This window comes from Choloepus didactylus, chromosome 9 (genome assembly GCF_015220235.1).
Source record: "Choloepus didactylus isolate mChoDid1 chromosome 9, mChoDid1.pri, whole genome shotgun sequence".
Classification (NCBI taxonomy): Eukaryota; Metazoa; Chordata; class Mammalia; order Pilosa; family Megalonychidae; genus Choloepus; species Choloepus didactylus.
In genome coordinates, this window is record NC_051315.1 from 60,049,684 (window position 1) to 60,074,490 (window position 24,807).

Genomic DNA, 24,807 nt, shown 5'->3' on the forward strand with positions numbered 1-24,807 from the left:
TTTACTTAATATATATTCTATCCCAAGATAAATGGTCAGTCTCTTACATTATCTTCACTTAGTTGTACAATCATCGTCACTCTCAAATTTAAACAATTATCATAACATGATACATCAACAGGAAAATTTTAATATGAAGAATTATTAACTAGTAACAGGGGTTTAATGATCAGAAAGGATAAATGCAGAGAGCGGCCACTACCTCAAGGCTGAGATGCAGCCTTGTTAGAAAGGGTGTGGTTGTGGCCCACTGGAAGGCAGAGAAGTTCACTGAGGTGCCACAGGCTCAGGCTGGCAACCAGGAAGTCACCCACTGGGGTGTGGCAAAGCTTGCTGGGAAGCTCGCTGGGGGGGCTGGCAAATCCTCTAGGAACATGCTGTCTGGGGTGCTGGCAAAATTCACTGGTGGGTGTGTACCACTGGGATTTCCTGATTTTTTTTTTTAAGTTAAAAGTGCTTCCTTTATTACCTAAAGCCAATAACTGCAACTCCTAAGTTCAACTGTTTGTGTATCTCTGTATTGTTCAGGGTTACGCCTGTGATGTTAAAGACAATCCACCTCACTGGTAGGTGTGTACCAGTGGATTTCCAGCCCTGTATCTATTAAAGAAATTGAATTTGTAATTTAAAAAAAATTCCCCAAGTCAAGGAAGATGTATGCTGGCAAGGAAGCCATCTGCTGGCAGCCGTAGAAGAAAAATAGTCATTGGGACCAGGGGGAGAAGCTGCTTCTTCTTGCATTGTCCTTCCAGCACCATGTAGATAAGGGATATTACCAGGGATAAAAAGGGTGATTTCATTATGATAAAGCGGTCAGTTTACCAAGAAAATATAACAATCCTAAACATTTGTGCATCTTTTAGCAGAGCTTGAAAATAAAGAAAAACTGATAGAATTGCAAGAAGAAATAGATAAATCCATAATTGTAGTTGGAGATTTCAACACCCCCTCTCAATAACTGGTAGAAAGAGTAGACCAAAAATAAATAGGGACATAGAAGATTTGAATAAAACTGTTGATCAACTTGGCCTAATTGACATTTTTTAAAATTCATTTTTATTGATATATTCACATACCATGCAGTCATACAAAACAAAGTGCACATTCAGTTGTTCACAGTACCATTATAGAGTTGTGCATTCATCACCAAAATTAATTTTTGACATTTTCATTACCACACACACACAAAAATAATAAGAATAAATATTAAAGTGAAAAAGAACAGAGCTAATTGACATTTATAGGATATACCATCCAGCAACTAAATACACATTCTTTTCAAGTACATGTGGACTATTTACTGAGATAGACCATAAGTTGGGCCATATGAAAAGTAAATATAAATTTTAAATATACAAGTATATTCTTTGACCACAATTGAATTGAATTAGAAATAAATAATATAAAGACCTTTTCAAAATCCCCAAATATTTGCAAACTAAATAACATACTTCTAAATAACCCATGAATCAAAGAAATAAAAATGGAAATTAGAAAACATTTAGAGCTAAATCAACATGGGAACACAACATATTAAAATTGGTGGGATGCAGCTGAAGCAGAACTTAGGAAGATATTCATAGCACTTAACATTTGTATTTGAAAAGAAGACTTCAGCTCTCACCTTAAGAAACTCAATAAAGAAGGCCAAATGAAACCTAAAGTTAACAGAAGGAAAAAATAATAAAAATCAGAGGAAGAATGAATGAAAGAGGAAAACAATACTGAAAACTGATGAAATCAAAAACTGGTTCTTTGAGAAAATCAATAAAATTGAAAAATGTCTAGTCATTTTGATAAGGGAAAAAAAGAACCAAATTGCCAACATCATGATTGAGAAAGGTACAATCAATACAGATTTTATAAATAGTAAAAAGACAGTAAAGGATTATTATGAAGATCTTTATGCCAATAAATTCAACAACTTATAAAAAATAGACAACTTCCTTAAAAGACATAAACTACCACGGCTCACTTAAGAAAAAATAGGTCATCAGAATAGCCCATATCTATTAAAGAAATTAAACTTGTAATTAAAAAAAAAATCCCCAACAAAGAAAATCCCATGCCCAGATGGCTTCACTGGCAGAATTCTACCAAATATTTAAATATTAAGAAATAATACCAATAAGTTTTAAAAAATTTTTTTATTGTGAAAAAAAACATATATACAGAACAGTGATAACTTTCAAAGTACAATTTAACAAGTAGTTATATAGGTAATTTCAAAGAATGTTATGGGTTACAGTTCCACAATTTCCATTATTTCCTTCTAGCTATTCTAATACCCTAGCATCTAAATATATATATATCACTTTCTTGGGCTTCAGGAATGTCTAGTGATGTCTAGGGATGTCAGTGACCAAACTAACTTGTTCATATTGAAAAAGGGTGTTCACATAATGGGGAAGGGGGATGCGTCTGGTTGATGTTCTTGGAGAGGCTGTTGCCTTTGCATTTGGGTACTTTCCTGGCATAGGAACACTCTGGGGGATTTAAGTTTCTGAAAAGTAACCTTAGTGAATGAGACTTTTATAGAGTCTCAGACAGGGACCTAGGCATTTTGGGATGACTGTTGATCAGGGCTTGGCATACTGTGGCTGTTTGGGATATCTGGCTATAGCTTGCATAAGAGTAAACTCCAGCATAGCCTCTTGACTATTTGAAATCTCTTAGCCACTGTAACCTTGTTTTGTTACCTTTCTTTTCCCCCTTTTGTTCAAGAAGGCATTTTCATAGTACTGGAAGGTATTCCTATTAAATATAGTCTATAATAGGCAATGGGTCATTTTTTCCATATACCACTCTGTTAACTCTTTGTACCAGTGTCATAACTTAGAAGTATATCATGTAAGCACTTATTTATATTTAAAGTGCTAATCTGTGGGATACATGCATTTAAATAACCACTTTTGATCATGCTCACCTTCAGTGCAAGTAGGAGAAAAGAAATAACAAAGATTGAGGCAGAAATAAATGAGCTTGAGAACAACAACAAAAAAAAAAATAAAAGAGAGAGAGAGAGAGAGAGAGAGAGAGAATAAATAAAACCAAAAGTTGGTTCTTGGAGAAGATCAACAAAATTGACAGACCCTTAGCTAGACTGACAAAATCAAAAAGAGAGAAGACCCAAATAAACAGAATCAGAAATGAGAGTGAGATAATTACTATGGATCCCAAAGAAATTTTAAAATTAAAAAGGGGGTAGAATGAACAACTGTATGCCAACAAGCTAGACAATTTAGAGGAAATGGCCTAAATTGAAGAAGAAATAGAAGATTTCAATAAACTAATCACAAGCAAAAAGATCCAATGAGTCATCAGAAATCTACCTACATATAAAAGCCCAGGGTCAGGTGGTTTCACAGGGGAATTTTGCCAAACTTTCCAAAAAGAATTGACACCATTCCTGCTCAAACTCTTTCAAAAAATTTGAAGAAAAAGGAACACTACCTAACTCATTTTATGAAGCTAATATCACTGATACCAAAACTAAATAAAGATACTACAAAAAAAGGAAAACCATAGGCCAATATCCCTAATGAATATAGGTGCAAAAATTCTCAACAAAATTTGATTCCAAATTGAATCCAAAGGCACATTAAAGGAATTATACACTATGACCAAGAGGGCTTCAGTGTGGCATGCAAGGTTGGTTCAACAGAAGAAAATCAATCAACGTAATACAACACATTAACAAATCAAAAGGGAAAAATCAAATGATCATCTTTATAGATGCTGAACATCCCTGTTTGATAAAAACACTTCAAAAGGTAGGAATTGAAGGAACCTTCCTCAATATGATAAATGGCATATATGAAAAACCCACAGTCAGCATAGTACTCAATGGTAAGAGACTACTTAGACTACTTAGACTTCCCCCTAAGATGGGGAACAGGACAAGGATGCCCATTGTCACCACTATTATTCAACATTATGCAGGAAGTTCTAGCCAGAGCAATTTGCCAACTCAAAGAAATAAACAATATCCAAATTGGAAAGGAAGAAGTAAAACTGTCCTGATTTGCAGATGATATGATCTTATATTTGGAAAATCCTGAGAAATTGATGACAAAATACTTGAGCTAATAAACAAATTCAGCAAAGTGGAGGTATAAAAGATTAATGCACATTAAGTCAGTAATGTTCCTAGACATTAGTAATGACCTACTGAAGAGGCAATCAAAAAAAAAAAAAATCGATTCACAATAGCAACTAAAAAAATCAAGTACCTAGGAATAAACTTAAGCAAGGATGTAAAAGACCTCTACACAAAAAATTACAAAATATTATTAAAAGAAATACCAAAGGACCTAAATAAGTGGAAAGATATTCCCTGCTAATGGATAGGAAGGCTAAACATCATTGTGATGTCAATTCTACCCAAACTGATCTACAGATTCAATGCAATTCCAATCAAAATTGCAACAGTGTACTTTAAAGACTTGGAAAAGCTAGTTATCAAATTTATTTGGAAGGGAGCAGGGACTGGTATTGCCAAAAGCATCCTGAAAAAGAAGAGTGAAGTGGGAGGACTTACACTTCCAGACTTTGAAGCCTACTAAAACCATAGTGGTCAAAGCAGCATGGTATTGGTACCAAGATCAATGGAATCAAATTGAGAGTTTAGAAATAGAACTTTAGATCTATGGTTGACTGATTTATTTATAAGGCCCCCATATCCACAGTACTGGGACAGAACAGTCTTTTCAACAAATGGGGCTGGGAGAAGAGGATATCCACATCAAAAGAATGAAAGAGGACCCCTACCTCACACCCTATGCAAAAATTAACTCAAAGTGGATCAAAGACCACAATATAAGAGACAGCACAATAAAACTCTTAGAAGATAACATAGGGAAATATCTTCAAGACTTAGTAATAGGGGATAGTTTCTTAGACCTTACATCCAAAGTACAAGCAACAATAGAAAAACTAGATAAATGGAATGCCTCAAAATCAAAAGCTTCTGTGCCTCAAAAGACTTCGTCAAAAAGGTGAAGAGGCAGTCAACGCAATGGGAGAAAATATTTGGAAACCATATATATGATAAGGGACTGATATCCTGCATATATAAAGAAATCCTGCAACTCAACAACAATAGCACAAACAGCCTACTTATAAAATGGATAAAAGATATGAAAAGACATTTTTCTGAAGAAGAAATACACATGGCTAAAAAAACACATGAAAAAATGTTCGTCTTCGCTAGCTATTAGGAAATGCACATCAAAACCACAATGAGATACCATCTCACACCAATAAGAATGGCTGCCATTAAACAAACAGGACTAACAGGAAACAACAAATGCTGGACAGGGTATGGAGAAATTGGGACTCTTATTCATGGCTGGTGGGAATGTATAATAGTACAGCCACTGTGGAAGACAATTTGGCAATTTCTCAGAAAACTAGATATCAAATTACCCTACAATTTGGCAATTCCACTTCTTGCTATATATCCTGAAGATCTGAAAGTAGTGACACGAACAGACATTTGTGCACTGATGTTCATAGCTGCATTGTTCACAATTGCCAAGAGATGGAAATGATTCAAGTGTCCTTCAACATTTGAGTGGATAAACAAAATGTGGTATATACATATGATGGAATACTATGAAGCAGTAAGAAGGAAAACGGTCCTGAAACATATGATAACATGGATGAACTTTGAAGATATAATGCTGAGTGAAGTCGGACATGAAAGGAGAGATATTGCATATTACCACCATGATGAACTCCCTGAACAATGTAAAATCAATGTCTTATAATGTAGAATATTGGGGACCTAGTGATAGAAGCTAGTGGAGGAGGAATGATAATCTATTATGTTCAGATATGTTATGAGGATGAATTCAAATGTATGAGAGTGCATAGGGGTGATGATTGTTTGTTAATGGGATTATAAGTATCAGAGCTGTATTGAAGGTGAATAGGATGGAAAGGGGTTGTTTCAAGGCATATATCCCACAGATCATCACTACAAATATAGATAGGTGCTTGCATGATACACTTCTAAGGTATGGCACTGGTACAGAGAGTTGACAACTGACTGGTACATGGGAAAAACCTACCTACTGCATACTAGGGACTATAATTAATTGAAATACCTTAGTAGTACCACACAAATACTAGGGACAAATAATTAAGGGCTGAAAAGAGCTATGGGGTGTTTTGGGTCATGAGAATGTTTAAAATGGAGAGTGATGAGGACCATACAACTAAATGATGATAATGTGAGAAATGGATGGATTATTGTGGACATAACATATGCTATGTGAACTTGGGAACCCCCTACTTTATAAGTCAAGCCCTCGATTTTGAGGCTTGCTCTTGTGTAACTTATTGTTATAAAAGGGAGGCTAACCTCCCCCCTACGTGGGATCAGACACCCAGGGGAGTGAATCTCCCTGGCAACGTGGAATATGACTCCCGGGGAGGAATGTAGACCCGGCATCGTGGGACGGAGAACATCTTCTTGACCAAAAGGGGGATGTGAAAGGAAATGAAATAAGCTTCAGTGGCAGAGAGATTCCAAAAGGAGCCGAGAGGTCACTCTGGTGGGCACTCTTACGCACACTTTAGACAACCCTTTTTAGGTTCCAAAGAATTGGGGTAGCTGGTGGTGGATACCTGAAACTATCAAACTACAACCCAGAACCCATGAATCTCGAAGACAGTTGTATAAAAATGTAGCTTAGGAGGGGTGACAATGGGATTGGGAAAGCCATAAGGACCATACTCCACTTTGTCTAGTTTATGGATGGATGAGTAGAAAAATAGGGGAAGCAAACAAACAGACAAAGGTACCCAGTGTTCTTTTTTACTTCAATTGCTCTTTTTCACTCTAATTATTATTCTTGTTATTTTTGTGTGCATGCTAATGAAGGTGTCAGGGATTGATTTAGGTGATGAATGTACAACTATGTAATGGTACTGTAAACAATCGAAAGTACGATTTGTTTTGTATGACTGTGTGGTATGTGAATATATCTCAATAAAATGAAGATAAAAAAAAAAAAAAAAGGGGAGGCTAAGCCCACCTATAATTATGCCTAGGAGTCACCACCAGGGAACCTCTTTTGTTGCTCAAATGTGGACTTTCTCTAAGTCCAACTCTGCAAATTAATTCATCACCCTCCCCCCGACATGGGACAGGACCTCCCAGGTGAATGAGTCTCCCTCGTGATGTGGGACACAGATTCCAGGAATGAGCCTGACCCTGGTATCAAGGGGTTGAGAATGCCTTATTGACAAAAAGGGGGGAAAGAAAGGCAATAAAATAAGTGGCTAAGAGATTTCAAATAGAGTCAAGAGGCTGTCATGGAGGTAATGCCTATGCAAGCTTCAGCTAGATATCCCAAATGACCACAGTACGATAAGCCCAAGTCAAAAGTAGTCTGAAAACCCTAAAGAATACCCTGATCCCTCTCTGAGACTGTAAAAGTTTCACTCACTAAGTTTATTCTTCAGAAACTTAAATCCTCCAGAGAACTCCTATGCCAGCTAAGTCCCAAAACCCAGAGGCAATAGCCTTTTCAAGAACATCAACTGGATGTATTCCCTTTTCCCATAATGTCAACACCCCTTTTCAACAAGAACAAGTTAGGGTGTTCACTGCCTAGATATCCCAGAAGATTGGGAAAGTGATTAAACTAGAGGAAGGGGTAACAACAGACATGATGGCATTTAACAAAGGATTATGAATACTGAATCTCTATATAATTTTCTTTTTCTTAGTTGCTAGGGTATTAGAATATCTAGAAGGAAAGAATTGAAATGGTGGAATTGTAACCCATAGCATTCTTTGAAATTTGTTCTATAGCTACTTGTTAAATTGTAATTTGAAAGTTATCACCTTTTTGTATATATGTTATATTTCACAAGAAGGAAATAACTGAAACAATGGTACTATAACTCATAACATTTTTTGAAATTTCCTATATAACTACTTGTTAAATTGTACTTTAAAAGTTATTACCTCTTTGCATATATGTTATATTTCACAATAAGGAAATAACTGAAACTGTGGAACTGTAACCCATAACATTCTTTCAAATTTGCTCTCTAACTACTTGTTAAGTTGCACTTGGAAAGTTATCACTTTTATGTGCATATGTTATATTCCATAATAAAAATTATGATTTAAAAATAATAAATACCAAAAAAAAAAAAAGACATGGTCAAGTCCAAGTTCCTGGGTCCATGAATGTTGATCCCATTTTGAAATAGTATCACTGAAGATGTTTAGTTATGGTGAAGCCAAACCAGAGTAGGGTGGGCCCCAATGTAATAGCACAGGTGTCCTTATAAGAAAAGGAGATTTGGACATAAGCAGATAGAAGAAAACCAACCATGTGGTGGAGGCAGAGATTGAGTTATGCTGCCATAAGACAAGGAAGGCCATGGATTGCTGATGACCCACCAGAACTTGGAAGAGAGGCATAGAATGAATGGATTCTTCTCTTTAAGAGGAAGCATGGCCTTGCTGACACTTTCAGTTTGGACTTCTAGCTACAGAATGGTAAAGTGATGTTTTAAGCTGTCAAGTCTATGGTCCTTTGTTATGGCAACCCCAGCAAACTCAGACAGGTGGTAAGAAGTGGTAGCCAGAGAGACAAGAAGAAAAACAGGAAGGTCATGTCACAGAAACCAAGGAAAGAGTGTTCCAAGAATGAAGGAATGCCAACAGTGTTAAATATGCCTGAAAGTTCAAATAAGGTGAGAACTGAAATTTTTCTATTAGATTTAGTGACACGAAGGTCTTGGTCACTGAGTGAGATTTGAGGAAGAGGGAAAAATGATAAATTCAGATTTGGTGAGGTAGAATTTGAGGTACCTGTCAGCATATAAGTGACAGATAAAACCATGAGGGTGGATGAGGTCACCAGGGAGATCAGGTAGCATGGGATGAGGATGGAATCTCCAGGCACACCAGAGTTTTAGCAAATACCAACAAAGAAGCCCACAAATTAGGAAAACTGTGAGAAAGAGGCATACCAAAGCCAAAAGAAAAATATTTCAAAAAGGAGTGAGAAGTAATTATGTCACATGCAGTAGAGAAACGTAATAAGGCAAGGACTGGAAGTCCCCCCTTCAAATTTGAATTTGCCATGGCAGATTCAGCAGCCTGGCCAGGGCAAAGCAAGCAATAGTGTGCTGAGCAATGTCTGAAACATTGGACGCAAATGCTCTGCTGATGGAAACTCTTGGTGCAGACAGAAGAAAGAGTTAGGACCCTTTCAAGTGCTGAGTGTTGTGTTGGTTTGTTTGTTTTCTTTTAAGGCTATTTCACTTAATCTTTTTTATTAAGGGAAAAGATGTAGTTTAAAAAAAAAAGGATTACATTTTAACAGGATGTCTTTTCAATATTTGTTTTCCAAAATTCTTCTATTTGTATTTATTTATTGCAATAGCATCCACCTTCATCTGGTTACAATTCCCTGGTTACAATTACCAGGTTTTTGGGTTTTTTTTTTTTTTTCACTATAATTTTAGGTTGACTGATTCCTGATTATTTTGGAAGGGGCAGGGCATTTTTCTCACTTGGAGCTATTTTCTAATCATAGTCAGAGGAAGTCTCTAGTAATTCAAGAGTCCCCAAAGGGTGCTAAGGAAAAAAGTGAAATTCCCTGGTCAAATAAATTTGAAAAAAAATACACATTAAAAATCTCCCTCTGAGAGACTGACAAAGTATATTAGCATATCAAGGCCTTTGAGACATCCTACACTAAACCAAAAAACTTGTTAACAGTTTAACAAACAATATTAGAATTTTCCCTTAGCACCAGTGTTCTAGTTTGCTAATGCTTCCGGAATGCAAAACACCAGAAATGGATTGGCTTTTATAAAAGGGGTTTATTTGGTCACACAGTTACAGTCTTAAGGCCATAAAGTGTCCAAGGTAAGACATCAGCAATCAGGGACCTTTACTGAGGATGGCCAATGGTGTCCGGAAAACCTATGTTAGCTGAGAAGGCACGTGGCTGGTGTCTGCTCCAGAGTTCTGGTTTCAAAATGGCTTTCTCCCAGGACGTTCCTCTCTAGGCTGTGGTTCCTCAAAAATGTCACTCTTAGTTGTACTTGTCCTCTCTTAGCTTCTCTGGAGCAAGAGTCTGCTTTCAACAGCCATCTCAAACTGTCTCTCATCTGCAGCTCCTATGCTTTCTTCAAAGTGTCCCTGTTGGCTGTTGCTCCGCTTCAAAATGTTACTCACAGCTGCCGTGAGTTCCCTCTGCCCGTCAGCTCATTTATATGGCTCCACTGATCAAGGCCCACCCAATGGGCAGGCCAACAGTCCATGGAAATTATCCAGTTAGAGTCATCACCTACAGTTGGGTGGGGCACATCTCCACAGAAACACTCAAAGAATTACAATCTAATCAACACTGATAACGTCTGCCCACACAAGATTATATCAAAGATAATGGCGTTTGGGGGACATAATACATTCAAACCGGCACAACCAGTTTAGGAAACCCTGCTATAGGCAATTAATTCTACCTGTGGACTGTGGATTTATATTAGGTTTTGCAGTAGACTCTCCTCCATCTTTTCTCTAGATTTAGGGGTTCCTGTTGCCTTAGAGACTTGGAGCCCCCCTAGAGTATCTACAGTGAAGAATGATGGTGACTCCACCATCACCTTGGGGACCCTTTTATAACTTCAAGGCCAGAGGGAAGGCCAGAAATTCCTGCTCTGTGACAGGACTGGTTATTTATTAGAAACCTTCCTAGAAGTACTATAAACTGAAGCAGGATGAAAGTGCCTTCTTACATATCTGGAAGCGATCAACTAAATTATAATCACTTTAAATTAAAACACAAAATTGAAAATGGTAACATATTTTGAAGTTCTAGTGAAATAAAAAATCATGATGTAATGCCCATGGAAATGGAAGGATCATCTACATTATGTGTTGAAAGGGGAAATTGTGGAGCCATAAATGTTGCAGTGTGGCAGCGTGCTCCTCTCTAGCATTACTCAGAGAAGGGCAGAGAACACTGGGATTCCAGTGGGTCCCAGTGTGAACCCTGATGAGGTCCAGCTTGAACTTGTAGCCGACCTTGTCTTGCCTATCTTATTAAAGTGATTACTTGAGCAAAAAAATCAACCTTTTAAAAAAGACTGCTATTTCACATATATACAGCACCTAAATTCATCCACATATCAAGAATTGGAAGATGATCATTTACATGAGGACTATAATAATAATGTTTTGACTCCTGGCTCCCTCTACTGTCTCCGCAATAATAAACAAACATTTTATGGCACCCTCTGGACTAGATAGCAAAACTTATGAAAGCCAAAGCAAACACATTATTCTGCAATAATAAAGGATATCCTTAATATGCTAAGCAGGACGTTCAATATTTGGAGAGAGTTGAAAAATTATAAACTGGTTAATTAAATATTTATATAAATACAACCATATAAAGTTGCCATTATGTGACTATTTTTAATACATAAACTGGCAATTTCATGTGGTTCAAGCTAATATATGAAAATTTAATTGTCAAAGAATATTAAGGGTGTGTGTGTGTGTGTGTGTGTGTGTGTTTAGGGGGTTGGTTACTGCTTTTAATAAGTAATCTCTATTATGAAACTCCCTAGATATATTTGTTAATTTACATTACTTTTCTTGACCAAAATTAATTACAAGATATATTAAGTTCAGTGCCTTAAAGGAATGTGTGTATTTAGAAGAAAGAAATCTGCCTTCAGGTTAAAAAGTGTGAAGATGCAAAATGTTTCACACAGGAAGGTACATGAAAGAAATGTAGAAAAGTCATATGTTTACAAGAGGAAAGCTGAAATAAAATAGTTAACGTTTTAACTGTGAGAGGAAGAACTAGGGCAATTTGCATACACTTCAAACAATCTCACACAATTGAGAAAACTAGCAAATCCTGAACTAGAGGTAAAAGCCAAAGTCAACAGACTTCAAATACTCTTGGTGTTTCACAGTAACTAAGGAGAAAGTATCTTCTGGATAAGTTCACACTTTACACAAAGTAAATATTGTTTCTGTTGTTGGTAGTTTTCCAAAAAGTTAATATTTTACAGCTCAGAATTTTAGTTTAAGTTTGCCTTTGAAGCTGGAAGAGTGTTTTTTTTTGAAGTTATCTTTTCATACTCCTAGGAATTCAGTTTTAGAATGAAAGTTGCTATCAAAGATTTAGTTACAAAGATGTTCATCAAAACCTTGTTTTTATAGTTACTGTTCACTGCTTAAGTCTTATGTCTGGTGTGGTACCTAGTATGTAGTAAGCACTCAATAAATATTGAATTAATGGAGAAAAATTGGAAATTTTCAACTTGAGAACTGGTTAAATAAATTATGGGTAAATTTTGGTTTATGAAGAAATTGTGGCCATATATTAGATGGCCATTCAAAATGTTTTCAGAATTTTTTAAAAGATGTAGGGGAAGTGTTCAAGAAAGACTGTTAAGTGAAGAGAGATACTAGCAATGAACATATCATCTAATACAAATTTTATAAATATATATATGCACAAAAAAAGCTTAGAAAGGAAAATAAAATTAACTGAAGTTAGTGGGTAGTGGAATTATGAGTGGTTTTTATTTTTTCTTTATGTTTATCTTTTGTAAATTGTCTCATACACATGTATTACTTTTATAATCAGAAAAACACTAAATTTTACTTAAAACATTTTTGATATGATGTTATTCAGATCTGTAATAATTTATCCATTAAAAAACATGGAGTTTAAAAAAAGTGCGGTGGTTGTAGGTGAATTAATATTTGTAGAAGCGTGGAAGGCTTTTCACCTTGTTGGCACAAATCCTCACTAAATAGACACTTCCTGATTATTTATTCCGTGGTCTGAATGCACAGGCCAGAGCTAAGAGTGCTCTACTTTGGGGTATTACACCAATACAGCGTCTACACAAAAGTTATGGAGATAGGTGGATTATGTCTAAACTTACACAAATACAGATGAAATGTAATTTTTTTAATATCAGAAAGAAGTAAAATAACTATAATCAGTTCAAATGTGCACTGGGCTAGGCACTTTAATTACCTTTAGTCCTAACAGCTACCCTGAAAGTAGGAACTTTAATTCACACATGTAACATTATATTAGTAATAGTAATAAAAGCTAAGATTTATTGATCAATTGTCATGTGCCAGGCTCTGTACCAGGGATTTTAATTATTTTCTCTCATTTCATGTTCTTAATTACAGAGGCAAGTAGTGTGTGGAAAGTACTATATCCTCATTTTGCACTTGAGGACCCTGAGGCCCAAAGTCTGTGCTACTTACCACTTCACCAGGAGAAAATCCTTTTTTTTTTCCCAAGGTCATTAAACCATTGCTGCCCCTTCTTTCAGGCACAATAAATAAGCATTGAAAGTATGGCACTCTACAAACAGACCTGAGGTCATTTGATTCTCTGCTCTTCCTGGTGAGGGGCATGAAAAGGTTTTATCAGTTAGATTTGGCATTTTCTTACATTTCCTTGGAGTAGGACAATGGGAATAACCAATCAGATGTTACCTACTTATCAACACTAAGCCCATTCACCAAAACTAATGGTTCAAAGGTATTGAGCAAGAAATATAATGAATTTCCCTTTGTCTTGTTTGAATGAAAAACCTTTAATCAAACAAGTCATCAGCTATTTGAGAGTGTTCCTGTAATAGGGGAAGGAATCGTTTGATGAGTCCTAATCAAACTAGGGCTGTATTTATCAAGGACTTCATTGTGTTCTTAAAAAAATCTTCTATTCTTGTTTTCTGATTTGTTTTGTTTTTTCTTTACTTCCATCATCCAGGGCCCATGGGAGAATTAGAGAATGTGAACAGGTGATTAAAATAATTTTTAAATAAGTGGATCTTTGTATACTCTTGGTCCCTAAAGTGGTCCAGCTGGTTCTAGTTTAATAACAATAATAATAATACAGTCTGTCATTTATTAAGCATATGCTACATGCCACTGCTTTATATATTTTATGTCATTTGAAGCTCACAACTATCTGCCAAATTACATATCCCAAGAGGGCACCTAACCCCACAGAGAGGTTAATAGACATTATACCTCATATCGTGTGGCTACTACATAAAATTCGAACCTAGATTTGATTCCAACAAACACGCTCCCTTCAAAACACGCTGCCTAGCCACAAATCGATCCTAATGACTTCCCACATCCCAAGGGGGGGGGACACAACCAATTCCCTCCTAGATGACAAGTTTGAGACAAGTTTGAGGGACAATTAGAATTTTCTAATAGAAAAACTCCCCCACCCTCTTCCGTGACCAAAGCAATTATTTTACCAGCCATTGGCCTAGGTCAATTTGATTTCCTCAACTTACTGAGTAGCAGCCCTGTCTAAAGAAAACCCGGACCTGGTCCCGGCTGGTGGGAGAGGCGGTTCTCCGGTTCTAATCACTCAAATCTGATTTCTGGGAAAACTGCACTCCAGAGTCCCTTAGGAAACCCATGATCTTGAGCGACCTCCAACTCAGGCTTCTCTTTTTACTCCACAAGTTTAAACCACTAACGAGGCGACCCCGCCTTTGTCCCTCGCCACGCAAACAGAGTCAGGTGTGGACACGGACATTCCAATGCTCCGCCCTTCGGCCCCTCTTAAGTAACCGGTGCGCGCACGGGCTCGCGTCTGAGGACGTGTGCTTCCAAGACTCGGCTCGGCGGGACCCCGGGGACAGCGGGGATCTCCGCAACCCTAGCTGCTTGCCCCGCCCCTCCACGGCCCCGAAACTTGCTGGGTCCCCGGCCCACCCCCCGAAGCTCGGTCCCGCCCTGGACTGTCCCCGCCCCCTCCGCCGCTCCCTGGGTTTGGCCCGCCTCTGCTCCTCCCCGGACTCCGCCCACACGCGCCGTCTTGTCTCCTTGGCGACGCGGCGTCCCGGGCTGCTTGCTCCCAAGCCCGCGCGAACTGCGAGCTGGGCTGGCCTTGGGTGTCTCCGGTTCGGGTGGTCGGCTTGAGAGGGCCACCAGCGGGTAAGTGGCGCCGCGGCGACTGCTGGTCGCCCTTTCCCCATCCTGGTGTCCAGCCCGACCCAGCCCTCAACTCGGACTCTCCGGGCCCCGGCGCGTGAATCCACAAACTTCTCTGCCCGCTCCAGGTTCGGGCTCTGCGGCCCCGCGGTTGCTCAGGCGCCAACCCGAGAAGATAATATCCGCGGGGCTGCAGGCATGCCTCGCGCTCGGCTTCTCCCCGCCGCTGCAAGTTGTGCGCTGAGGAGCGGATGTTTGTGTCTAAATGGGTGTGAGTGATAACTAGGGAGTTGGGCCAGGCGTATCTACACCACCTTTCTTCGATCCACAGATTCTTAGGCTGCAATCCACCCCTCCCACCAAAAAAAAATCAATGAAAATAGTCATCAAAGGGCTTTATGCTCCCTTCCTGCTTCTTGATCCTCTCCCCCTCCCATTCTTTTACTTTTGTTTTGCGGGGGGGAAGCAACTTAATGGCCAATAAAGATGAACACTCCCTGGCCGAAGCTAAGACTTTACTACTCTCCAGATATAACTTGCTCGGCTGTAAAAACTTCGTTGGAATTTGAGCAAATCATTTAACCTCTACGGTCCTTGTTTTCATCTTCTGTAAAATGTGGGCTTTGGACAACGAATCGCTTCTAAGGTCCAGTTACCAACCATCTATGAGATGACAAAATTGACTTGAGACATCCAAAATCAAGACATTGTGGTCTTTTGACTGCTCAAACTAGTTTATACTGCTGCGCATACACCACCGCCCTTCGCCCACCCCACCCCCCACCCCGTAGCATTTAAATTAACACATGGCTCAATGATAGGTTTATTTTTTATCTTCCCAGAGAATTTAGGTGATTTGGTTGAATCTGTTCTTATCCCAAGAGAGCCCCCTGGAAGTTGCTTTTTGAAAATATGTTTGAAAAAGGCACTGAAGATACCTTGATTTGCTTCATTCTTCTAAAAAAAGTACAGTGATTCCAAATTCCAATTGTTTTATTTTATTTGCTGATTGAAGTTGTTGTTTTTTAATCTCGGGGGGAAAAAAAGAACTACACACAACATAACTGTTCTTTAAGTGTTGTGTTTACCAGAGCTAACTTCCATCACCTTCTTAGAGACTCCACTGCACCCACTCCAGAATTCCAAAGCTTCCCACAGCAACAACTGAGCTACATCCTCAATGTTTTTTCCTCCTTCTTTGCCCCTTCCAGTCTCAATTGTGCACTTAGAACAATCTCCCATCCTCAGAGTTCACTCAGGCCTGTCCTTGCCAAGCTATAGGTAGTAATAACAATAAGTAATAGGAGGAGGAGGAGTAATTGTACTTGTAGTAGTAGATAGGTATTGTTAGCTTTTATTTTATGGTAACCCTCCACATATGAGTATCTGTGAGCTAGGTACTATATCCTCATTTTTCACGTGAGGAAACTGGATCATACGGAGGTTAAGGAATTTGGATGAAGTCCAACTGTTCGTAAGTGGGAAAGCTGGGATTTGAATATGGCAGTCAGACTCCAGAGTCTGGGCTCTTAGCTGTAGAGGAAATATAAAATTTATATTTTGGTCACTGTTAAATATGAATGTAAGTGATAGAAATGATGATTGAAACTATTTTTTACACATATATGTGTCTATGCAATGAAATGTTGCCCCCGCATCCTATTTGTTTCCCCTGCTTGGCTCCTAGAGAATGGAGGATGGTGCTTCGCCAGTTCTGTCTCACCTTTTCAGCATAGTGCAGGGCCTGAGCATGTAGCTATTCATTCATTCATTCTTTGCCTAGTCCTGCTTAGAATACCTTATAAAACAAATAGCACAAAAGGATAAAATAATTGAACAAGTGAGATGAAAAAATATGTTTCCCAATATTACAAGAGAAGCCTGTAAAACAATTTTATGAAGCCTAAATTTTAAATGTTGGAAACTAATTTTGAAAAAGAGTTTTTGAAGCCTGTGGAGTCCAAATAAAACCTGTTTGGCCCCATTGGGTGCAGGTTAGTGAACATTTACCAAGAGGAGTGGGTGTATGAGATATTTTCCAGTCTATTTTTGATACTAAGTCTTTTATATCTGGTGTGTATTTTACACTTACAGCTTATGTCAATTTGAATTAACTACATTTCAAGTGCTCAGTAGCCACATCTGGCTAGTGGCTACTTGTAATGGACCATGCATTCTATGTTCTTTTCCTTTGCTTGCTTCCCTTTTTCCAATTCCATCTATTCAACGCATATTTGTTGATCACCTGTATATGTGACATAGTGTGCACTAGGCACTTGAGATACAGCAGTCCCTGTACCCATAAAACTCATAGTCTAATAAGGAGACAGGCAATGGGTGGGTGGGTGGATGGATGAATGGATGGATGGATGGATGGGGGGGATAAAAGAAATCATTGTAATCTCATGTTTGGCCTTATAGGAAACTTTCATTTTTCTTAAGATGGCCTGAGTCTATCTGTTCTTCATAGCAAAAACTAAACAAACCTAGCTGAAGCTGAACTAATTGGGCCCTGGATTGGGGTTTTTGGTTGTTAAAAAAAAAGTCAATTTTACCTTAAAGACTGGAACTATATCACATGAAATTTGAGAATTGTTGGGAGCCATGCTTTGTACCATGTGAAGAATGAGGCCCACTTGGAGAGGGAAGAGGAGAACAAGGGAAAGATTCCTGAGTCCTTTAACACAGTTGTATCTCCTGTCCTGCTCTCTTGAGTATTGAACTCTTCCTTGGATTCTGAGTGCCAACACTTCTGTTTTTGGCCTACGCTAACTTGAGGAACCAACAGTTCAGACTAATACAAGTAAGAAGCCAAGGATCGAGCCCTTTCTTCTAGAAATGTGTCTGTGGTGACCCCACCCATCTTTGCTCTGACACCCCAAATTACATCCTAATTTTATTTATCTAATACACAAAATATTTTAAAACATATATAATCACATAATTTTACCTTTACAAATCATGTTGCCATATACATTTTACATACTTATTTTTTAACAAAATACATTTATCCTTTGATTAATACTACCCATGTTTCTATATAAGTTTTCAATATTTCTTATAAAAATAAATCTAACTCTGCTTTTTTCCAACTTCTTTTTCTGAATCATCCCTCCCAATTCTGTGGTCCTTTCTGATTATAAGAGCATTCTAAACCAATTAAGTTAGTTTATATCATTCCAGTGGATTTAATCATCAGTCAAGAGCTGAGTACCTTTCAAAGTGTTATGGTTCCCACACATAAATAAGAACCAATTTCTGCTCTCAGGAAACTTCCATCATAATGATGCAGTCATTCCACTATTCTATAGTAATCTGTCACATTCTGGTGATGTGCATCTCCTTGACTGATTCCTTTCCTCCACCTGCCTCTTAAATGTTGATGTTTCCCAAAATTCTGTCTTTGGCCTTGTCTTCTTCTACATGGGCAGTACCACCTATTCCCACTTATTTTCAGCTATCACAATACTCATCTTGTTTCTTGAGTTCTAGACTTTTTTCAATGGAATAGAACATTTGCATTCAGATGACTTACTGGCATCTCCAACTCAAAAACTCATCTCCCAGAAAGTGCTCCTCCCACTGGAACTGTCATCCTGGTATCCAAACTAGAACCATCAAATTCACTTTTTATCCCTCACTTCTGTGTCCAATGACTCTCAGATAGATTCCTTCTTTTCCAACTCTGCCTTCCCTAGCTTTGTACATCAGCATCTTTTCCCTGGTGTTCCAGTTTGCTAATGCCGCTGTTATGCAAAATACCAGAAACAGATCAGCTTTTATAAAGGGGGTTTATTTGGCTACAAATTTACAGTTCTAAGTGTCCAAACTAAGGCATCAACAAGATGATACCTTCACTGAAGAATGGCCGATGGCATCCAGAATACCTCTGTCAGCTGGGAAGGCACATGGCTGGCGACTGCTGGTCCTTTACTCCTGGGTTGCTTTTCAAAATGGCTTTCTCCAAATTGTCTCTGGGCTTCTGTCTTCACTTACCTTCTCCAAACATCCTTCTGTCTGCATCTCCAAGTGTCTACAAAGCATCTCGGTCTTGGCTTAGCATATCCAGGGTGTGCCAGTTTGGATGTATTATGTCCCCCAAAAACCCATGTTCTTTGATGCAATCTTGTGGGGGCAGACTTATTAGTGTTGGTTAGGTTGGAATCCTTTGAGTGTTTCCATAGAGAGTGACTCAATCAACTGTGGGTGAGACCTTTGATTAGATAATTTCCATGGAGGTGTTACCCCACCCATTCAGGGTGGGTCTTAATTAAATCACTAGAGTCCTATAAAAGTGTTCACAAACAGAAGGACCTCAGAGGAGCTTAGAGTGACATTTTGGAGATGACCATTGAAAGTAGACTTTTGCTAGTCCAGAGTTTGCCTGTGAGAAACTAAGAGAACACCCCCAGATGCCTAGTGAAAAACATCCTGGGAGAAAGCCATTTTGAAACACAACCTAGGAGCAAGCAGACACCAGCCATGTGCTTTCCCAGCTAACAGAGGTTTTCCGGATGCCATTGACCTTCTTTCAGTGAAGGTATACTTGTGTTGATGCCTTAATTTGGACATTTTCATGGCCTTCAGACTGTAACTTCATAACCAAATAAATCTCCTTTATAAAAACCAATCCATTTCTGGTATTTTGTATAATGGCAGCATTAGCAAACCAGAACATGGGGCATTTTCATCTCTGCTCTCTGTGAGAGCTCCCTTTAAAAGACTCCAGTAAACTAATCAAGACCTACCCTGAATGGGCAGGATCAAATCTCTATGGAAACATTCAATCAAGAGTCACACCCTAATTAAAAAGATTTATCGATCTGCCCCCACAAGATTGCATTAAAGAATATGATTTTTTCTGGGGGACATAATATATACAAACCGACACACCTGGATTAGGGGTTGGCAAACTTTTTCTGTAAAGGGCCAGATAGTAGATATTTTAGACTGTGGGCCATACAGTCTCTGTTGAAGCTACTAAACTCTGTCATTGTAGTGTGAACACTACCCTAGACTATATGCAATGAGCTTGTCTGTGCTCCAGTAAAATTTCATTTATGAAAGCTGGTGGTAGATGATATTGCTCTGGGAGCCATAATTTGCCCCAACCCGTGCTCTGGACTGTTGCAATTGCCTCTTTTTATTTTTTAAATTGTGGTAGCATATATACAACATAAACTTTTCCCATTTTAGCCATTTTCAAGAATACAATATAGTGGCATTAATTAATTCACAGTGTTGTGCTACCATCACCACCTTCCATTACCAAAACTTTTCTGTCACCCCAAATAGATAATCTGTCCCCAGTCAGCATTAACTCCCCATTTCCCACTCCACCCCCATCCACTCCCTGCGCCCCTTGTAAGCTATAATCTGCTTTCTGTCTCTATGAATTGCACATTCTAGTTATTTCATACAAGTGAAGTCATACAATATTTGTCCTTTTGTGTCTGGCTTATTTCACTCCACATGATGTCTTCAAGTAGCATGTATCAGAATTTCATTCTATTTTATGACTGAATAATATTCCATTGTATTTGTATACCACATTTTGTTTGCATCTGTTGATGGACACTTGGGTTGCTTCCACTTCTTGACTATTGTGAATAATTGCCATAGCCTCTTAACTGGCCTCCCTGCCTTTCAGCTTTCTCTCAGGTTTACTCTCCACAGAATTTCCTTCCTCAGAAAGATTTAATCGTGTAATCAACCTTCAATACCTTGGGTTGTTTTCCACGACCTACTGGATAAAGCCCAAACCCCAAACTCCTTAGCAACGACAATTAATGACTTTTACAATTTCCCACCACATACATTTCCAACTTCATGTATTGCCTTTCTCTAACACACACCTGAACTATTCTTCCCCTTTGCTATTGACCGATTCCTTGCACAGCAAGACCTGGTTAAATGCCATCTTCATTGTGAAGCCTGACACAGTTCTGCCTCTTAAAGCAGGAAGAATCAGTCACACCTCACTCTGTGCTTATATGGAGCTGTCATCTCTAGGATTGTAGTCCATATTCCATGATACCAGGTATGTTAGCCTTTTTTGGTTTTGTTAGCCATGATACCAGGTATGTTTGCCAAGGTTTTTTTGGTTTCAAGTGACAGAAACAACTCCACTTGCTTAGGCAAAAACAGAAATTAATTGGTCCATGGTAAGGGCAGAGATTGAGCTGTAAACAGGGACTCAGACATCATCAGGGATGTGTATATGTATCTCTTTCTGTCTCTCTCTGCCACCTCCCCCTTCTCTCTTCATCTCTCATTCCTGGTTATTTTGTGTATTCTGCTTCATTCTCTCAGACCAGTTTTTTCTTGGAGGCTAGAACCATGGTTGCTGGGAGATGTGGACTCATATTCTTCTACCATTGTGATGTTTCCACGTGAAAAACCTCAGAAAAGGGGGATAAATGTAACTTGGATCACAGCCCACCACTGGATCCAATCACTGTGTTAGCTTATGAATTGCTATTGTTGGTCTATCTTAGAACAGTACCTACCCTTGTGTATAGTTGGGCCAGACACATTAACAAAGTAAGAGGAAAGGTGCTAGAGGCAGACAATACCTTACTGTAAAGATACTTGTGGAAGTTATAATACTTGGGAATACAAGAAACCTGGGGAACAGACCTCAGAGCTGGATTCTGGACCTCTAAGGTTGATCAGGAGCAGCTTTGTTGACTGGACTCTTTCAACCCCCACCAGCAATTTATGGATCACCTGCTCTTTGCTCTGCCAAACTCATTCCTCTCTCTGCCTCTGTCTTTCCAATTCTGCCTCCTTTCCACTTCCTGCCTACTCTCCTTGGGTATCATCCATCCTGTCACCAGGACTGTTGAAACCTATCAGGGGAGTCAGTCCATGTTCCAAAAGCCATAGGATGCACTTGATAGAGGCTCAAAGGGCTGGTTAGGTTAACTATTATCGATAGTAATGGATATACATTTAAAACAAAACCCATTTTCATAACCCAGAGGAAGGAGGGTTTACAGTTAGGATGGAAATAATGCTACTAAGTATAAAAACAGTACATACTTAATACCCTTCTGGGAGACTGAGTTCTACATTTTGTTTTATTTATATTTTTAAATTATACAAGTGTTCAGAGACTTAAGAAATAAATACTTTGTTTTCTAGAGGATTTATCTAGACAAGGTAGATTCTGGAAAGGTAAGACTCTGTAAACTATTTCCTAGGATGTGTTTATACACTATATAGTTTGAATAATTAGCTTTAGTATAAAATTACATTTTAGACTAGATAATAGAAATATTTATATAAAGTCTATGAATAAATTATTTTAAATGCCTCAAACTAAAATAATAATGATAATTTTTATTTCTCCTTCTATTTTAGGTGTCAAAAAATAGACAGAATGACAGATTGATAGTGTTTGATCCAAAGGGTAAATAATTTATTACTTTAAAAAAAGTTTGACCAACATATCATCCTAAATATTAAGAAAATAACCTACTGAAGTTGTTGAGTGCGGCTGAATAACTTAGTAATTAAATTTTTATTATATTGCCTGTCTTTTAAACAAATGCCGAAATATTTGCCATTCAAAAATTTGCATTAAGAACATAGCTATTGATAAATACTGAGGGTTTTTTTTTTTTTTTCTTTCAGAAAAAGTGATGATTGAACCAAATGAAGCAACGTCAGGGTAAAAAGATGTCTTTGGTTGTACAGCTTCTCTTACATGCCTTTTAAACAATTAGAAATAGATATTGCAATCATTTGTCACCCAATTAAATTTGAAAGGCCGGAGATGCTGGATTAGCACTTGAGCTTTTGCTTCAGTCAAAGCAACTGTTACTTAGGTAGAAGCACATTTAAAATGAGAAAGGAATATTGATAAAAATGTAGAGGTATAGATAATATTCATTTTTACTTTTTAAATTCTTAAACACTGAGTGTTCTGTATTTTAATTATATAACAGAAAATAATTCTCATTACACATTGATATTTCCCTTTTGATTGTTGCTTATTTCTTTCAGAATATCTTTTTAAGTGAATGCTTAAAATTAAACATATCATTTATAATGATATGACTCATTACTACTGAATAAATAGTCATGCCACTTCGTTGAAGAGATTAGTGTTAAAAATCATAGTCCTGTTTCAGTTTAGTAGTTAATATTAAGTAGCTTCTTTGTTCAAGGTACTGATTCTAATAATTCATGCAAGCCCTTCCTGATATGGTCATCCCCCACCCCCTGAAAAACAAAGTCTATTATTTATTATGTGAAAAAAAAAAATCTTTTTAAATTACAGTTTAAAAATCAATCACAAAACACATTCACAGGGAACTTCAGCATTGGCCTTGATTAGTCTACTGGAGCACTGTATAAGCTCAGACAGAAGGAGCAGGCTTGCTACTGCCAAGAGGGACACTTTGAAGAATGCACAGAAGCTGAGAGAGTAGCTACAGATGAGAGACAGTTTGTAGACAGCTGTTGAAAGCAGACTCTTGCTCCAGAGAAACTAAGAGAGGACAAAACCCCAAGAGCAATTAAGAGTGACATTTTTGAGGAACTGCAGCCTAGAGAGGAATGTCCTGGAAGAAAGCCATTTTGAAACCAGAACTTTGGAGCAGATGCCAGCCATGTGCCTTTCCAGCTAACAGGTTTTCTGGACACCATTGACCATCCTCCAGTGAAGGTGCCCAATTGTTGATGCATTACCTTGGACACTTTATGACCTTAAGATGGTAACTTCGTAACCAAATAAACCCCCTTTATAGAAGCCAATCCATTTCTGGTGTTTTGCATTCTGGCAGCATTAGCAAACTGGAACAGATTTTGGTACCAGAAGTGGGGTGCTGGTGCTGCTGAGTTTGCAAATACCAAACATGTTAGAATGGCTTTTTAAATGGATAAGGGGAAGATTCTGAAGAATTGTGAGGAGCTTGACAGAAAAGATCTAAACTGCTTTAAAGAGACTGTTTGTGGAAATGTGGGCTCTAAAGATACTTCTGATAAGGCCTTGAGCAGAAATGATGAAAGTGTCATTGCAAACTGGAAGGCAGGCAATCCTTGTTTTAAAGTGGGAGAGAATTTGGCAAAATTGGGTCCTGCTGTTGGATGGAAGGCAGAATTTGAAAGCGACAACCTGGAATATTTAGCTGATGAGATCTCCAAGCAAAATGTAGAAGTAGCAGCCTGGCTTCTACTTGCAGCTTATAGTAAAATGCGACAGGATAAACTTAGATCTGAACTCTTAGGTTCAAAGAAACCAGAGGCTGATGGTTTGGGATATTCTGGGCTTCCAGGGGGTGGAACCCTAGAAGCTACAGCCCAACACAAGGATTTAACCAAACATGGAACCCAACTTCCATTTCAGTACAAGCCAGGATTGGAGACAGAATTATCGAGAAAGGATTTGTGGAAAGTCCTATTGTCTGATGGCTTTGACCCCTGTGTGCTTCATGCGAAGCCAACAGAATTTTTGTGAGATCTTTATAGACAGCCACTGCCAGTCTGGACTGTAGGAGACAGACAAGGAACAAGTTGAAGGAAAAATTTCTTCAAAGACGGAGTCATGGAGGTTGAGGTCTGGAGTCAAGAGGTCTCAGGCTGGGCGAGCAGAGTGGCCTGCATGCATGGAAAGGGTGAGTTTGTCCCGGAGGTCAAGGAGAGCCTGGCCACCACCCCACAGTTCTGAAGGGGTTGAGTATGTACCCCAGAGATGGAAGAAAATCCAGGTGCTGCCCTGATTTTTGAGGAGGGTGGGGCCAAGAAGGTTGTCTCCCCAGTGTGTGGATGTGTTGGAGCACTCACCCAAGCATTTGGAGAGAAAAGGGCTGCCC

The 24,807-nt window shown here is 38.5% G+C and overlaps 1 protein-coding gene across 4 annotated transcripts in view; it reads left to right on the forward strand.

Moving 5' to 3' along the window:
- The first annotated feature begins 14,895 nt into the window (after positions 1–14,895).
- The window catches only part of ERICH2 (glutamate rich 2), a 64,526-nt gene continuing 54,614 nt past the window's right edge, over positions 14,896–24,807 (forward strand). For 3 of the 4 annotated variants that reach the window (XM_037850240.1, XM_037850242.1, XM_037850243.1), the window contains exons 1-3: positions 14,896–14,989; positions 22,352–22,400; positions 22,625–22,661. In XM_037850240.1, coding sequence (XP_037706168.1) covers positions 22,633–22,661 — 29 coding nt within the window. In that variant the 5' untranslated portion in view covers positions 14,896–14,989; positions 22,352–22,400; positions 22,625–22,632. Of the gene's footprint in view, positions 14,990–20,703; positions 21,027–22,351; positions 22,401–22,624; positions 22,662–24,807 lie in introns of those variants that run through there. The other variant, XM_037850241.1, reaches the window with a different exon arrangement.